At 41.0% G+C, this 19,163-nt stretch overlaps 1 protein-coding gene across 1 annotated transcript in view; it reads right to left on the bottom strand.

Annotated features, from left to right (window-relative positions):
• Positions 1-4,375, bottom strand: part of mtpap (mitochondrial poly(A) polymerase) — a 34,770-nt gene extending 30,395 nt beyond the window's left edge. The window contains exon 1 of the mRNA XM_059971999.1: positions 4,234-4,375. Coding sequence (XP_059827982.1) covers positions 4,234-4,360 — 127 coding nt within the window. The 5' untranslated portion in view covers positions 4,361-4,375. The remainder of the gene's footprint in view (positions 1-4,233) is intronic.
• Positions 4,376-19,163: the final 14,788 nt, after the last annotated feature.

The raw sequence follows: 19,163 nt of genomic DNA on the forward strand, positions 1-19,163 counted from the left end.
AATCCAGGGCAAAAAGCAAAACGAGCCACTTTTCAACATAATTGTATAAGGGCTAAGAGTGTTGTAAAAACAAGCCTGAAGGCTTTGTGTGTCAATGCGAGGAGCATTCGTAACAAGGTGGATGAATTAAATGTGCAGATAGTTATTAATGAATATGATATAGTTGGGATCACAGACATGGCTCCAGTGTGACCAAGGATGGGAGCTCAACATCCAGGGATATTCAATATTCAGGAGGGATAGACAGGAAAGAAAAGGAGGTGGGGTAGCATTGCTGGTTAGAGAGGAGATTAACGCAATAGAATGGAAGGACATTAGCCTGGAGGATGTGGAATCGTTATGGGTAGAGCTGCCTAACACTAAGGGGCAGAAAACGCTGGTGGGAGTTGTGTACAGGCCACCTAACAGTAGTAGTGAGGTTGGGGATGGCATTAAACAGGAAATTAGAAATGCATGCAATAAAGGAACAGTAGTTATGATGGGAGACTTCAATCTACATATAGATTGGGTGAACCAAATTGGTAAGGGTGCTGAGGATCAGGATTTCTTGGAATGTATGCGGGATGGTTTTCTGAACCAACATGTCGAGGAACCAACTAGAGAGCAGGCCATTCTAGATTGGTTATTGAGCAATGAGGAAGGTTTAGTTAGCAACCTTGTCGTGTGAGGCCCCTTGGCTAAGATTGAACATAATATGGTGGAATTCTTCATTAAGATGGAGAGTGACATAGTTAATTCAGAAACAAAGGTTCTGAACTTAAAGGGTAACTTTGAAGGTATGAGACGTGAATTAAGCGAAGATAGACTGGCAAACGATACTTAAAGGGTTGACGGTGGTTATGCAATGGCAAGCATTTAAAGATCGCATGGATGAACTACAACAATTGTTCATCCCAGTTTGGCAAAAGAATAAACCAGGGAAGGTAGTGCACCCGTGGCTGACAAGGGAAATTAGGGATAGTATCAAGTCCAAACATATAAATTAGCAAAAAAAAGCGGCACACCTGAGGACTGGGTGAAATTCAGAGACCAGCAGAGGAGGACAAAGGGCTTAACTAGGAAAGGGGAAAAAAGATTATGAGAGAAAGCTGGCAGGGAACATAAAAACTGACTGTAAAAGCTTTTATAGATATGTGAAAAGAAAAAGATTGGTCAAGACAAATGTAGGTCCTTTACAGTCAGAAACAGGTGAATTGATCATAGGGAACAAAGACATGGCAGACCAATTGAATAACTACTTTGGTTCTGTCTTCACTAAGGAGGACATAAATAATCTTCCAGAAATAGTAAGGGACCGAGGGCCTAGTAAGATGGAGGAACTGAGGGAAATACATGTTAGTAGGGAAGTGGTGTTAGGTAAACTGAAGGGATTAAAGGCAGATAAATCCCCAGGGCCAGATGGTCTGCATCCCAGAGTGCTTAAGGAAGTAGCCCAAGAAATAGTGGATGCATTAGTGATAATTTTTCAAAACTCCTTAATTCTGGATTAGTTCCTGAGGGTTGAAGGGTGGCTAATGTAACCCCACTTTTTAAAAAAGGAGGGAGAGAGAAACCGGGGAATTATAGACCGGTTAGTCTGACATTGGTGGTGGGGGAAAATGCTAGAGTCGGTTATCAAAGATGTGATAACAGCACATTTGGAAAGAGGTGAAATCATCAGACAAAGTCAGCATGGATTTGTGAAAGGAAAATCATGTCTGACGAATCTTATAGAATTTTTTGAATATGTAACTAGTAGAGTGGATTGGGGAGAGCCAGTGGATGTGGTATATTTAGATTTTCAAAAGGCTTTTGACAAGGTCCCACACAGGAGATTAGTGTGCAAACTTAAAGCACACGGTATTGGGGGTATGGTATTGATGTGGATAGAGAATTGTTTGGCAGACAGGAAGCAAAGAGTGGGAGTAAACGGGACCTTTTCAGAATGGCAGGCAGTGACTAGTGGGGTACCGCAAGGCTCAGTGCTGGGACTCCAGTTGTTTACAATATATATTAATAATTTAGACAAGGGAATTAAATGGAGCATCTCCAAGTTTGCGTTTGACACAAAGCTGGGCGGCGGTGTTAGCTGTGAGGAGGATGCTAAGAGGATGCAGGGTGACTTGGATAGGTTAGGTGCGTGGGCAAATTCATGGCAGATGCAATTTAATGTGGATAAATGTGAGGTTATCCACTTTGGTTGCAAGAACAGGAAAACAGATTATTATATGAACGGTGGCCAATTAGGAAAAGGGGAGTTGCAACGAGACCTGGGTGTCATTGTACATCAGTCATTGAAGGTGGGCATGCAGGTACAGCAGGCGGTGAAAAAGGCAAATGGTGTGTTGGCATTCATAGCAAAAGGATTTGAGTACAGGAGCAGGGAGGTTCTACTGCAGTTATACAAGGCCTTGGTGAGACCGCACCTAGAATATTGTGTGCAGTTTTGGTCCCCTAATCTGAGGAAAGACATTTATGCCATAGAGGGAGTACAGAGAAGGTTCACCAGATTGATTCCTGGGATGGCAGGACTTTCATGTGAAGAAAGACTGGATCGACTAGGCTTATACTCACTGGAATTTCGAAGATTGAGGGAGGATCTTATTGAAACATATAAAATTCTAAAGGGATTGGACAGGCTAGATGCAGGAAGATTGTTTCTGATAGTGGGGAAGTCCAGAACGAGGGGTCACAGTTTAAGGGTAAAGGGGAAGCCTTTTAGGACCAAGATGAGGAAAAACTTCTTCACACAGAGTGGTGAATCTGTGGAATTCTCTGCCACAGGAAACAATTGAGGCCGGTTCATTGGCTATATTTAAGAGGAAGTTAGATATGGCCCTTTTGGCTAAAGGGATCGGGGGTATGGAGAGAAAGCAGGTACAGGGTTCTGAGTTGGATGATCAGCCATGATCATACTGAATGGTGGTGCAGGCTCGAAGGGCTGAATGGCCTACTCCTGCACCTATTTTCTATGTTTCTAAAGGACCCTATCGAAAATCCTGCCAATTCTGGACAATGTTTCTCACCCACTGCATGCCACCTTGCCTGAACAGAGGAGCACTTTTAATAATAGACTAAGACAACTGCACTACTCCAAAGAGCATGATATAAGGTCATTCATACCCTCAAACATTAGGCTCTATACTGAGCCAATCTATAGTCGAGGAAGTGATGACCCCTCCCCCACCTGTTAGACTGAGGTAACTTATCTTTTAATTCTTTCTTACTTCCCTTCTAATTTGTTTATTTGTCTATCAGTCCATTTGTAATGCTACTGTGACACTGATTTCCTTTGGGATCAATAAATTATCAATCCATCTATCAATGGCTGCTCCACTTAAATCTAAATTGTTTTTAAATTGGGCCTTGCCAAGTGCCTAATTATGTGCAATCCAATGTCTCCTTGGGGCTGTGGCAAGCAAAATGTGGCAACCATCCTCACCCGCTTCTTTTAAACACCCTCTCCCTCCGAGCAACCTGGTTGTTTCTTGGGACTGTGCAATGCAAAATAAAGTCCTTTTCAGACTCCCTGCCTACTCAATGCTACTTGCTCCTCTACCTATGTTCGTGTTGTCTGAGAACTTGGCTACAAAGCCATCAATGACATAAAACATGGAGGAATCCAAATATCGACCCCTACAGATCTAGTCACTGGCAGCAAACCTGAAAAGGTCTCCTTTATTCCCAGCCTTTGCCTCAGCCAGTCAACCAATCTTCTACCCATACTAATACATTCCTGCAATACTAGGGGCTCTTATCTTGTTAAGCAGCATCGTGTAAGTCAAAGGCCATCAGAAAATCTAAATATACAAGTTTCCTTTGACTATCTTGTCTATTATTTCCTCAAAGATTTCCAACCGATTTGTCATGCAAATATTTCCCTTAAGGAAACCATGCTGTCTTTGGGTACTTTATTTTGTGCCTACGAGTACCCCGAAACCTCATTCTTGGAAACGGACAATAATACACGTAGACCCGACCCAAATTGATGGCCTCCTGACCTGTCCGTCATGTTTACTGCTGATGTAAGTTACGCCCTGTGATCTCCCAACCCACGTCTTCCTACGGATGCCTCCGTCCTTCCTTCCCCTCCCCCTCATTTCCACCCTAACTCTCCCTCCTAAGCCCATTACTTTGCTGCCATTCCCGGACCCTCAAGGACTCCGACTCCATCCTCCCCTGACCCAAAGAACAGGCTCCCGGTCCCAAGCGAACCGCTTCCCGTGTTCATCCTGCTCGAGATTTAACCGTCACCTGGCTCCTGGCCGCCATCCACGACAGGCGCTGCCTTGGCCGAGCTGCTGCTTTTCCTGCAGACGCCGCCAGGCCACAGCCGCCGCTCCGCCGCCTTCAGCCCGCGGAACCACACACAGTTCGCCATCTTCGTTAGCCCCACTGCGCCTGCGCACAAGCGGTACGGGCTGCTGCAGGAGCCGAAATAGTTCGCGGCTCGCCTTCAAGAGCGTCAGAAAATCCTCGAAATGCTCGGCAGACCGGGCAGCTTTCACGGAAAGAGATACTGTTAACGCCTCAAACTGATGATCATTCAGCAGAAACAATGTTTAACATCTGAAAGTAAGGAGCATTTATTTGTTGAAGCACCGGATACAAACATATGTTTGAGGAATGGAGCCCTATTCAATTAAAAGTCTCCTTTACTCGATCTGGTTGTATCTCCACGTTTCTCTTCCCCACCCCCAGAACAATTTAATAAAAGAGCTTGAGCCAGAAAAGGGTTTTAAAAATAGCTATTAGAGAGAGCTAACAAAGCCATGTTTGTGGTACTCGGGTAGATCTCGGAATGCAGAGTGATTTGAGAAATTCTGAATACATCGAATTTGCCTGTAATCTTGGCTGGATCTGTAATTTGAAAGATGGAATTTCAACTGAATCCATGAGGTGTAAGTCAAAGCCAGAAACATTAACTAAAGAAAGAGTTGTGGCTGTGGAAATGAGTTCAGTAAAAACAATAAGGAAGCAAATGTAAAACGTGCAGCTGAACAAGATAATGGAAAGAAGTAGAAATCTTATCAAAGAAAGGAAGAGAACTTCAATGTTTAATTTAAGAAAATTTAAGAAATTTATGAAATTTAAGAAAAGTGGCAAAACATTTCTCAATAATGGAAATGCAGAAAAAAATATGCTAGAAATTCTAGATTAAGCAATATCTGTGAGAAAGAAAAACATCTATCATCTAAAGTTCCACAAACAAAATAAAATAGCAGATGCTAGAAATCTAAAGCAGCACACACAAAATGCTGGAGGAACTCAGTGGGCCAGGCAGCACCTATGGAAAAGAGAAAACAGTCGACGTATTAGACCGAAACCTTTCTTCAAGACTTTTTTGTTGTGAACTCTCAACATATAAAGAAATAAAGAAACTTAAGAAATAAAGAAACTTTGGAATGTCATATTCACAGATTCTTAAAGAAGCCTGTGTATAGTAGTTAATAAAATAATTGGGATCCAATTCCCAATAAGCCAAGACATAGATGAAGGACCAGGATGATCATGCCAGAACTGTCTGATATGCATGTTATACTACCGATTGAGGTATGGTTGGTTGATTTGTCAGTCATCATTGACTATAGATATTGTGTCCTTGCTGTCTGGATACGCAAGCCTGGCCAGTACAATATGGGTAACAAGCTGTTGCCCATGTAACAAGCTCACCCTCTCCACAGACTCAAAGGAAAGTAAGAGACCGATATATTTTGTTATCAGAAGCGTCACAGGAGTTGCCAGTCAGCATTAAACCCAATGTAGAACTGTTTTAGGGACTTCAGCTCTGGATTTTTCCCTCTGGGTTTACTCCCGAAGCCTTCCCCATGAGTGGGTATAACTGCAAGGCAGCGGGGCTTTGAGATCAGAGTTTTCGTTCTCCTAGATGAGCTGCCAACCATGGCCGATGAGCACCATCTGCCAGAAGTGACAGGTTTTAAGGCGCTAGTAACCCACCTTTGCCCTTTCTCCTGTCAGTAGAAACAGTTCTGTCAGGCTTATTAACTAAGCCACACGTGAAGGCCAGGAGCTGGACTTGGCAATTTTAGGTGCACACCATTGGGAGTGTTTAATGGGTAGTGGGAACTTGTCCCCATTACCACCCCCAGCTACAACAACCTTAAGGAAACACAGACTGAGTACTGCATACATATCTGATCATCATATTACTGGGAACGTGATTGCAAGGAATAAGCAAAAGGTTCAAAAACAATGAATCTGATGTAATTAGTGGAAAGGTTTGGTGATATTAGTGGAAGTAGGTCACTCAGTAGAATGGAGAAACCTCAAGATAATATTAATCAATAGTACAAGCAAAAACCTTCATCCCATTTACTAAGTGCCTGGATAGATATGTGATGAACTGTGACCTGCTGGGCTACATATCTACAATTCAAAAGTGGGATTAGATGAAGTTAGCTCCCTTTCAGACAAGACAGATGCAATTGGCCAAAACACCATTTTTATCATCAATTTTATATGATTCTATAATGCAAAAATGTAGAACAATGAAATTATTAAGGAAAGCCCGATCGTCAATAAGGATTTTGAAAGAAATGAGGGAGAGATGAAGTGGGTCTCAGGCAGCTAACGGTTCTATTGCAGAGCAAAGAGTTTAAGAGAAGGATTGACCTTGTATTGGTTGAATGAGAGAAAAGAGGGTGCTGGCAAAGGTTATGAACTGGGTGTGAAAGTGGCCCTTTTTGATTCATGACATTAACTATGAAAGAAAGGAAAAGTATTTGCTTTGTCCTTTCACAACTTCAGAATATCTAAGGAGTTCAGCAAACAAGTTAGTCACTCTTGTATTATGGGAAATAGTTTGTCATAACAAAGTCATAAGATCAACAGTAATGCTAACTAGATAATCTGTTTCAAATTCAGTTTGTTGGAAAGAGTGAATATTGCAGGACAGCTATATAGTAGGAAGTTTGATAAGGGAATTAGGAATTGATCAAAGACAGCCTTTTTAGAAGTTGAAATGATGGATGTAAGTAAGTCACAGAGCAGGCCAACCTAATATTGCTGGGGGCAAGTGTGAATATAAAATAATGGAAGAAAAATGGAAAGCTTTCAGATCAAGATAAAAGCCTAATGTTCTGAGAAGCAAGAATTTTTTTAAAAATCTGCTATTTATACTCAACAGAGAAAAATGGCTAAATGGTATTTAGGAAAAGCCTAACTCTGAAGAGAATCTGTTACATTGAGTCATCTCTTAGGGAACTGAGCATCATTGCCAATGCTAGCATTCATTACCCATCCCTGTTGGACCTTGGGAAGTTGTTGGTGTATGCTATGACTAATGAGCCACATGGGCATTGAATTGTGGATGTACAGTCCTGGCACAGTTCTGCACAACAAGCAGAGATGTAGGGAGATGCTTGACTGGAAAATCTCTTGGTAGAAGTTCTGACCTAGCAATGGTAATGTCAGGGGTAGATGTTAAATACTCTGATGTTGATGATGATTATTTCTGGCACTTCCATGAAACAAATTTTACTTGACTGTTTTGAGCCAGTGTCTGAATATTGTCTAGGTCATGTTGCATGCAGGCAAGGGCTGCTTTATTTGCTGAGGTGCAAAGAATGGAATTCTATCAAGAGAAGTTGGCACAATATTTCAATAATTCTTTCTATCTGACAGTTTTTTTCTGAAAGCAGGATACCATAACTGTTCATTAAATACAAACAAATAACGGCATAGAATTGTGGAAGCACTGAAAGTTTTCAGGAGACATAATAACCAATAAAATGAATATTCACTTAGGAAGGCAAAACCAATTACCATAATAAAGTGTAACACTTATGTGTGGAACTAATAGGTTAAATGGAAGTCAATAGAGTAGACTGATGAATGTTTTCAAAAGGCACAGGGAAGAGATCACAAAGGAAACAATTATTCCATTCAAGTTCTGAGTATTAAAGACAATGGCAGAATGGATAGAAAGTTTAATTGGGAACAAACAAAAAATTGTGAGTCATAGCTTAGATTTAATAGCGCGACATTTGTGAAAGTTTTTGTGGAGGGCAATTCATGGAATTGTTTTTCTAAGAGCCATTGACTGTCTTGGGTTGTTTTTTTTTTGAAAAATCCATGTACTGTTCTGAGCAAAAATTATGATGTTCTCCCAGAATCAGTCAGTGTACTTTCCAACTAATAAAAAATAAACAGATACTCTGGGATCCTGATACCAAGCACATCTTTCACTCCCCTTCTCTACTGTTTTCCACAGTGATCACTCCCTACGTGACTCCCTTGTCCATTCGTTTCCCCCCCCCCCCTTCCCTTCCCACCGATCTCCCTCCTGGCACTTATCCTTGTAAGCGGAACAAGTGCTACACCTGCCCTTACACTTCCTCCCTCACCTCCATTCAGGGCTTCAGACAGTCCTTCCACGTGAGGCGACACTTCACCTGTGAGTCAGCTGGTGTGGTATACTGCGTCTGGTGCTCCTGGTGTGGCCTTTTATATATTGGTGAGACCCGACGCAGACTGGGAGTCCATTTCGCTGAACACCTACACTCTGTCCACCAGAGAAAGCAGGATCTCCCAGTGGCCACACATTTTAATTCCACGTCCCATTCCCATTATGATTTGTCAATCCATGGCCTCCTCTACTGTCAAGATGAAGCCACACTCAGGTTGGAGGAACAACGTGTTATATTCCGTCTGGGTAGCCTCCAACCTGATGGCATGAACATTGATTTCTCTAGCTTCTGTTCTTCCCCTTCTTACCCCATCCCTTATTTATTTATTACCCCCCCCCTTTTTATCTCTCTCTTTTTTCTCTTTTTCTCTGGTGCTCCCTTCCCCCTTTCTTTCTCCCTAGGCCTCCTGTCCCATGATCCTCTCCCTTCTCCAGCTGTGTATCCCTTTTGCCAATCAACTTTCCAGCTCTTAGCTTTATCTCTCCCCCTCCTGTCTTCTCCTATCATTTCAGATCTCCCCCTCCTACTCCCACTTTCAAATCTCTTACTACCTCTTCTTTCAGTTAGTCCTGACGAAGGGTCTCAGCTCGAAACATCCTCTGTGCTTCTTCCTATAGATGCTGCCTGGCCTGCTGCGTTCCACCAGTGTTTTGTGTGTGTTGTTGTTTGAATTTCCAGCATTTACAGATTTCCTTGTGTTGTCCAGTATTTGTCACTTTGCTGATTATGGTACTTTGTAGTAACCATGAATATAATTGACTGGGCAGAATTTTGGTTCATATTAATGACATAATAGGAGCCACTTGAAAGTATTTATTAATTATTTTTGAATTTAATGTGAGATTGCAAGGGTTTTTCTTTGCCTTCTTGGTGGTAGACAGGGAAGTTAAATTACATGAGAGTTACCACTGTTTTACAGTTGGAGATGTTAAAGAAATGTGGAGGCAGAGTAAGAAAATTGTGCAGATATTGACGATCTATCAAGATCTTGTAAAATATTATATGCAGTTTATGAGGACAGAAGGAAATGAAAGTAAATTTCTCAAGAATCAAATGAAATCATTAGACTCTGTTAGTGTTGCATCTAATGACATATAATAAAATAAAATGTTCCCTGGAAATCTGAAGCTTTGTGTCTAGTTATTTTTTTGTTTAGAGAAACAATGCAGAACAGGCCCTTCCTACCAAACGAGTCACACCACCCAGCAACCTACCAATATAACACCACCCTAATCATAGGACCATTCACAATGACAATGTGGGAGGAAACTGCAGCACCTGGAGGAAACCCACCTGGTTCATGGAGAGAACATACAAACTCCTTACAGACAGTGCCAGAACTGAAATCCAAACTTCTGAACACCCCAAGCTGTAATAACATTGAGCTAACTACTATGCCATCGTGATGTCCAAAGTTAAGCATAACATAGGAATATGGAGGCCTAATTTAAATTTCCCCCCTTGAAAGTTGGTGAGTTTTTTTTTCATATCTGTTTTGAGTTAATAAATACGTGGGTGGACCTGATTTAAATATCTTTGGTCTACCTGAACCACAGAGTGAAATTGAAATTTTCTACACTGAGTTTCTGTCAGCAATTCATTAGACAATAATATCTTAGATTCAGAACCTAGTTTAATGAGATGGCAAAGAGATACCTTTAATAGTTTACAGGGTTGTTTACAATGACCAAAGAATCACTTTTCTTTGGATGCTTCTGATGGATTAGAAAGAAATTTCCATATTATTATCTGTTTGGTTTTTGTTTGAAGTCATATCATGTATTGTGTCCAAACTTCTGACATAGAGGAGTGCTGCACATTTGGATTTTAAACATCTTTTAAATTTGACAAGTGTGAATTGAATTGACTTCATTACTTACACCCTTCACATACATGAAGAGTAAAAATCTTCACGTTATGTTTCCGTCTAAATGTGCAATTCATAGTAATTTGCAATAAATAGTACATACAACAGGACAATCAATATAACATAGAAATACAATTGTATCAACATGAACTAATCAGTCTGATGGCCTGGTGGAAGAAGCTGTCCCGGAACCTGTTGGTCCTGGCTTTTATGCTGCGGTACCATTTCCCAGATGATAGCAGTTGGAACAGTTTGTAGTTGGAGTGACTCGGGTCCCCAATGATCCTTTGGGCCCTTTTTACACACCTGTCTCTGTAAATGTCCTGAACACATTTACAGATGCATTGGGCTGTCTGCACCACTCTCTGCAGAGTTCTGCGATTGGGAGAAGTACACTTCCCATACCAGTCAGTGATGCAGCCAGTCAGGATGCTCTCAATTGTGCCCCTGTAGAAAGTCCTTAGGATCTGGGGACTCATGCCAAACTTCTTCAACTGTCTGAGGTGAAAGAGGCACTGTAGTGCTTTTTTCACCACACAGTCAGTATGTACAGACCATGTGAGATCCTTGATGATGTGTACTCTGAGGAACTTAAGGCTGGTCACCCTCTCAACCCCAGATCCATTGATGTCAATAGCCTGTCTCCATTACTCCTGTAGTCCACAACCAGCTCCTTTGTTTTTGTGACAAGGATAAATGTACAGAAGCTCACAAATCAACCAATGAAGCAATAGATTCAAATATGGCAAGACTGCAGGATATTAATAAATTAACACAAGGTGTTCCTTTAGTGCCAGCTGAAGATTTTCATCAAGCACCTGCCAGTTATTCCACAAGATCCTATAACAGATGATCTAAAACCCCACACGTGTTTTGGAAAACGTTAAATGGTTACATTTGAAAACCAATATGTAAGTGAATTTGACAGGTGGTTCATCTGCAAAACATTTTGCCACTAATTTACTCAAATTAGGGGAAATTGAACACAAAATCTCAACAGGAATGACTTCAATGGAAAGCTTAGGTTGAATTGTTAATTCACCTCTTGATCTGGTGCAAGAACCATTTTATCACCAACAAGTGTAAATATTCTCGTTTGAAGTTTCCTGGAGAATCAGAATCAGGTTTATTATCACCGGCATTGACATGAAATTTGTTAACTTAGCAGCAGCAGTTCAATGCAATACATAATATAGAAGAGAAAATAATAATAAATAAAAAAATAATAATAAATAAGTAGATCACCTACAATATACATATATTGAATAGTTTTTAAAACATGCAAAAAACAGAAGTACTGTATATTTTAAAAAGTGAGATAGAGTCCAGGGGTTCAATGTCCATTTAGGAATCAGATGGCAGAGGGGAAGAAGCTGTTCCTGAAGCACTGAATGTGTGCCTTCAGGCTTCTGTGTCTCCTGCCTGATGGTAACAGTGAGAAAAGAGCATGCCCTGGGTGTTGGAGGTCCTTAATAATGGACACTGCCTTTCTGAGACACCGCTCCCTAAAGATGGCCTGGGTACTTTGTAGGCTGGTACACAAGATGGAGCTGATAGATTTATGATCTTCTGCAGCTTCTTTCAGTCCTGTGCAGTAGTCCCTCCATACCAGATAGTGATGCAGCCTGTCAGAATGCTCTCCACGGTACATCTATAGAAGTTTTTGAATATATTTTTTGACATGCCATACTTCTTCAAACTCCTAATGAAGTGTAGCCACTGTCTTGCCTTCTTTATAACTGCATCAATATGTTGGGACCAGTTTAGATCCTCAGAGATCTTGACACCCAGGAACTTGAAACTGCTCATTCTCTCCACTTCTGATCCCCCTGTGAGGATTGGTATGTGTTCCTTTGTCTTACCCTTCCTGAAGTTCACAATCAGCTCTTCTGTCTTAGTGAAGTTGAGTGCCAGGTTGTTGCTGTGACACCACTCCACTAGTTGGCATATCTCACTCCTGTATGCCCTCTCGTCACCACCTGAGATTCTACCAACAATGGTTGTATCGTCATCATATTTATAGATGGTATTTGAACTATGCCTGTTTACACAGTCACATGTATACAGAGAGTAGAGCAGTGGGCTAAGCACACGCCATTGAGGTGTGCCAGTGTTGATCGTCAGCGAGGAGAAGCGATACGATATAAATGTTTAGACAGTTTGACAGATGTTAATAAAGCTCTTCAGTTTCCTGTTGACTTTTTAAAACTCTCTGTTACCACCTGGTGTACCATCACATAATCCTGAACTAAAATAAGGATCTGCAATTATGCTACTCAGGAATAATACTCCACTAATATTATACGCAGCTGCATAAGATCGCCAGTTAAATAAATCACTAGCAGATGTAATTGAGGCTACTATAATGCCTTGAAATGCTGCTGTGAAAGATTTTATACCCTTAGAACCAATTATCCCAGCTGATCTACCTTTTCAATTCAAGCATTTCAATTCCCTGCTTCACCCTTAGTTGTGCTATGAGTATTAACAAGACAATTATGGAATTGCTCAAGTAAAGGGGGAGTTGGCCTTAATATCAAAACTCAACGTTGTTAGATCCAGAGCTGGAGAAAGATGTAATATATACATTTTTATACCTAATTCCAAAAAAAGAAATATTGTGTAATTAGAAGCACTTAAGGTAAATTTAAACATTGTGCATACAGTAGGTATATTCTTATAACTCCAGAAATAGAATAGTTTTCTCTAGCTTCCAGTGATTTTCTCCACTCCCTCGTCTCTTTTTCTATTCCCTATTCTCGTTCCCGTCTTGTCTCTGCTCTTCTATACATACCCATCCCCTCCTCTGATGCTCTCCTCCTCCCCCTCTCCCATGGTCCACAGTCCTCTCCTTTCAAATTCCTTCTTCGCCTTTTCCACACGTCCCCTCCCAGCATGTGACCACAAACCATGCTGCCCCATCCACCCGCCTTCCCCTTCGCTTGGCTTCTCCAACCACCTGCCAATTGGTACTCCTTCCCCTCCCCCATCTTCTTATTCCGGCTTCCTCACCCTTCCTTTCCAGTGCTGGTAGAGAGTCTTAGCCCAAAGCTCTGACTGTTCACTCCTCTCCATAGATGCTGCCTGAACTGCAGAGCTCCCCCTGCATTTGAGTGTACTAAATGTGTTTTTTGTTTATATATTGCTTTTCAATTTGATTGGTGTCTTTAATTAAATACATAACTTTAACCCCAATGATATTATTCTTCAAATGACTCTGCATTTACTGGAGTGTTATAAACTGCAATTGCATGCAAATAAATGGGAATATCGTTATCACTAACATAATAATCTGAGCACTGCCAGATCGGGCAGCATGTAGGTTATAAAAATGAAATTACTGTACTTCTTGAAAGTCAGGGCCAAGTACTTCACCACCTATCTCCAGCAGATGTCATCTACCAGAAAGTGAACTGGAACCAAACATCTGAAAATTCTAGTGACAAAAGAATATTGAAAGGCCTAGAAGAAATTTCCTATAGTGGTGAAATCTAGACCAGAGGGCATAATCTCAGAATACAAGGACATTCCATTATAATAGAGTTGAGGAAGAATTTCTTTAGCCAAAGGATTTTGAATCTGTGGAACTCATTGCTACAGATCTGTAGAGCACAAGTCATTGAATATTTAAAGCAGAGGTTAACAGGACCCTAAATCAGTATGGGTGTCAAAAGTTACAGGCAGAAACAGGAGGATGGGGTTGAGAGGGTTAATAAATCAGCCATGAGGGAGTGGCAGACCAGACTCGATGGTTTAATTCTGCTCCTATGTTGTTATGGTCTAAAGTAGGCTAGGAACTGACCTTTTGGCATTTAGTGTTCTGGCTGTTGATTCTTTCTCTTCACTTTCTAAGATAAGGAGGATGTAAAAGTGACCTACAAAAAAGTGGTGGATACAGCCCAGTTCATCACAGGAAAACCCTCCGCACTGTTGAGAACATCTACAAAAACCACTGCCACAAGAAAGAAAAATCCATCACTGAGGACCCCACCATCCTGGCCATTCTCTTTTCTTCCTGCGACCATCAGGTAGGAAGTCCAGGAGCTTTAGGTCCCATACCGCTAGTGTACTGATCTTTAGAGGTGCAGTTTGTTTTGTATGGACATCGCTTCCTGTATATACGCTGCTTTTTATATCATTTTCTACGCAGGTTAATTTTGATCCGATTTGAAGCAGATGGTGGAAAGGCTAAGATTAACGTCATGGGCACCCAAGTTATTTCAGACTGTGTGAGAGTAGAATCTGTATAAACGAGAAGATTGTATGCAAGCAAACTAAACACACTGACATACTTAACACTTGTCACTCGGAAGATGTTTATAAGCTGGTGCCTTCCATTGATGAAGAGGTCTTCCTTCAAATCATGAACAGAGTTTTGCAAAGGCTAGTTATGTGGCTCCTCTTCCTTTCTGCTCTCCTACCAAACAACAGAGAGCAGGCCCTTAGCTGCACATTGAGACGGAAACCAGAAATGAGAGGTCACTATGTGGAGTTCATGGAGAGACTCTTCAGAAAGATTCATGGTGATGTGGCTCCTCCACTGGATCCCAACAAAGAAAACTGGTATTTGCCCAGCTTTGGAGTTTAACCCCCAGAACCCTGCTAAAATACAAATTTTCTTTGATTCAAATGAACAGTTCAAAGGCATATCACAGAACAATATCCTCTTGCAGGGTCTAGACCTCAATAAGTCTGCTCGGGGTCCTCATGTGCTTCAGAACTGAGTCTATCACAGTGATGGCAGGCATCAATTAAATGATCCACAGCTTCCTAGTGAGAAAGGATTATCGATATTCTCGTGGTTTTGTGACCGCAAGACAACTAGATTCTGGAGGACCACACGAGAGTTCATGGATTTGGAAACTGCCCCTCACTAGCTGTGGCAATCTATAGCCTGAAGAGGACAGCTATCAAGGGAGAGAGGGAATTCAGGACCAAAGCACAAAGGTATATAGAAAGGTATTTCTATGTCGATGGTGGTCTTAAATCATTTTCTAGTACAGAAGAAGCATTCAGTTTGCTGAAGGCAGCACAAGACATGTTGGCACAGTCTAATCTCAGACTGCATGTCAGAGCTGAGGTCGTGTACTGTTTCCCATCCGAAGGCCTGGCCAACGGTCTCTGGAATATTTACTTTGGACAGGACCTCCCTCCTATGTAGTGCAGGCTGGGCCTTGGATGGACCTCATTACCAAGACCCTCACTTTCCAGGTCACTGATACAGGAAGACCCTTTGTGTGCTATGGCGGGACGAACAACAGTCTATTTGGCCCTCTTGGAATTGCTGCTCCAGTCAGTATCCAGGGACACTTTATACTAAGAGATTTTATCTTGGACACTTGTGGATGGGATGTCCCACTCCCCAAAGAGAAAGACAAGCGGAGACAACAGTGTTGCTCTTTTCTTCAGGAGTTTTCAAGGTTTGAAGATTCTGAGAACCTTCACTACAGATCTGCTATCTAAAGCTCAAAAGAAAGAACTCTGCGTCTTCTGTGATGCATCAGCTAAAACTATTGCTGTTTTTGTATTTCTGAAGGTTACATATGCTGCTGTATATAGTGAAGTTGGATTCATCCTGGGCAAGGCAAAGCCTGCTCCCAAAACAGATCTCACCGTACCAAGGCTTTAACAAAAAAGCTGAACACAGAACTAAACAGTATCAAGTTCTCAACCAACAGCAATGGTGCGCTCGGTAAAACATCCAAAGAAACAAAGAGATTCTATATTTTTAAGACCATAAGATACAGGAGCAGAATTGGGCTGTTTGGCTCGTCGAGTCTGCTCTGCTATTTCATCATGGCTGATTGAATTTTGCTCTCAAACCCAATCTCCTGCTTTTTCCCCAAATCCCTTTATGCCCTGACCAATCAAGAATCTATCAGCCTCTGCCTTAAGCATACATAAGGCCTTGGCATCCACAGCTGCCTATGGCAAAGAATTCCATGGATACACCACTCTCTAGCTAAACAAATTCTTCCACATCACCATTCTAAAAGGACGCCTCTCTATTCTGCCTCTAGTCTTAAACTCTCCCACTATAGGAAACATCTTCTCCATACCCACTCTATCAAGGCTTTTCACTGTTTGCTAAGTTTCCAAGAGGTCATCCCTCATTCATCTGAATTCCAGTGAATACAGACCCACAACCATCAAGCACTCTTCATATGACAACACATTTAATCCTAGAATCATTTTTGTAAACCTTTCTTTGAACCCTCTACAGTTTCAGCACATCCTTTGTAAGGTAACGGGTCCAATCTGCTCACAGCATTCCAAGTGAGGCCTCATCAGTGTTTTATAAAGTCTTAACATTACACCCTTGCTTTTATATTCTAGTTCTCTTGAAATGAATACTAATATTGCATTTGCCTTCCTCAACAAAGACTCAACTTGCAAATTAACTTAGCCTGGCATCCATATGTCAAACTTAGCTACTGAAATTAAAAGTCATTTGGTGACACATGTGACCTTTGATAATAAATTTACTTTGAAGGTTTTCCAGATGTTGATGAAAAGAATGCATTTAAATGTTGTTTGCATGTATGTTTAATAAAGTCTCGCATAAAAGATTGATTTACAAAATCAAGAAAGGGTCATTAATATTAAGAAGAGATATTGGCTTAAACATGTGATGCAAAATGCAATGGCAAATAATTAATTTTCAGGTTTGGAAGATAATAGTGGTGTTCCCCAAGGGTGACTGCTGAGACCTCTGCTTTGCTGCTGTGAGTGGCTTGGACTTGACCTGCATGGTAAAATTCCAAATTTACACATGACAATAAATGGACATTTTGGAAACAGTGACATATGAAATTAAATGCACAGAAGTTTATCAGAATTTTTTGAATGTTAGAGTAAGTACAAGGGGAGATCATATTAATAAAATGGCAAAGTTCTGGATGTTCAGAAAGTATGGAACCTGGTTATAAAAGTTGCTGATGCCCATTATCACACGGCATCACCTCCCAAACTCACGAATTTTCCACACACGTAAAAAATATGTGAGCATTTGGGTGGTAACACCACAACCTCTCAGGAACCTCTTCTCAAAATGAACAATGAATTTTGAGAACCACACCACAAGAATTGACTTCTAAAAGTATCTATACTGTCTTAAAAGTAATTGCAGTGGATGTAGATGCACAAGGAAAAGAAATACTAACTGGGGTAGTTCTTGAGGGCCCACTGGCTACAGTTAGTGGCCACAATAACTGATCCAGAAGCAAAATAATCTGTACTCCAGCAACGAGACTTAAACACCAGTATTATCTCATATGATTCAGTGGGGTAGTCAAATCCCCAAAACTCCCTCAAAGCCTTTGACATTTGATAAAATCCTGTCCTTAACTTTGCTAAGAATGACCATGAATTTTAAGAAAACAAAACTCAGTCCTACATCAATGAGGAGTAACCTAAGTAACTTCCCTAAATTACTAAAAAAGCAGAAAGTACAGGGATCCTTCATGTCGATGTGTGAGGCTGGGGTTGGGTAGTTTTGGCAGAGATATTAGCAAGTACTGAGAAATGGATATCTTTCCTGTTGCAGCTGTTAACTCTTAACAAAGTGCATCTCATGACAAATTTAATTCACCCCAACGTTGTATGGTGGACATTCAGAATCAATACGGCACTATTAAAAATGAACTCAAGAATTTTATGAAGACTAAGAATTTTTTTTTAAATAACCTGAAACACTTTGAAAACGAAATCTGTCCACCCTGCAATCCTAAAGTCCGATGAAATCAATGGAGAGAGAAATTCTTATTATTGTTGTTTTAATTGCTTTAATTATTATGAACATTACTGTCATGACATAAGAGGGGACTGTTTGTTCCCTCAAGTCTCTGTAATCATATCAATCCCATTCCAGTATTGTACAAAATTGAACCTCTCAGGATCTAAGACCCAGTTTCCCAGAGTGAATACAAGGGGTTCTCATCAATACACACAAAATGCTGGAGGAACTCAGCAGACCAGGCAGCATCTATGAAAAAGAGTACAGTCGACGTTTCGGGCCTAGACCCTTTGGCAAGGCTGGAAAAAAAGATACATTTGACGTTTAGGGCCGAAGCAGATTCAAAACCCAGACTCCACTGCATCACTGCAGCCTCCAACAACCTCGGACACCTGCATTGATAGTGGTGGAGTTTGGCTTTGGAATCTGCTTTGGCCCAAAATGTTGACTGTACTCTCTTCCATAGATGCTTCCTGGCCTGCTGAGTTCCTCCAGCATTTTGTGTCCGTTGATTAGATTTCCAGCACTTGCAGATTTTCTCTTGTTTATGACAAAGGATTCTGAGCAGGCCAGCACTAGGCTGTTTGATCCCTTGGAGATGCTGCGGCTGAACATTTTCAAACACACACCTGCAATTTGCCAGTAAATTTAAGACGTGCCTTTAATGACAAATGCCTAGTTATCCTGGACTTGCTGGTAGTTCAGCAAAATCTGGCCCATTATTTATGATTTTAAAACTAATTTAGCATTTAGAAATGTATTGTAGTACTGTGACTTCACTTACAGATATAAATATCACAATAGTGCCTGTGTAGATTCACTTAAAATGTGTGAAAACACTTCCCAATGGAATGCCAGTTCTTTAGCATTTAAAAAAATTAACCCACTTTTTGTTTTTGCCTTATTTCCTTATCTGTTAAGTTGGTTTATGCTGATTGTTCAATTGGATCTAGCAACATATACTCACTCATCAAAATGATATGTGTTGGTCAACATTGTAAAGGCACACTTTGTAAAGGCCTTTTGTTTAACAGGAAAACTTCCGAAGGTTGAGCAGTGTCTGTGGGAAGAGAGAAATTGTTGACATTTTGTGTCAAAATCCTGCATCAGGACTCAGAGTGGAGGGGCAGAATGGACAGAATAAAGAGGAGAA

Source organism: Hypanus sabinus, chromosome 6 (genome assembly GCF_030144855.1).
Source record: "Hypanus sabinus isolate sHypSab1 chromosome 6, sHypSab1.hap1, whole genome shotgun sequence".
Lineage (NCBI taxonomy): Eukaryota > Metazoa > Chordata > Chondrichthyes > Myliobatiformes > Dasyatidae > Hypanus > Hypanus sabinus.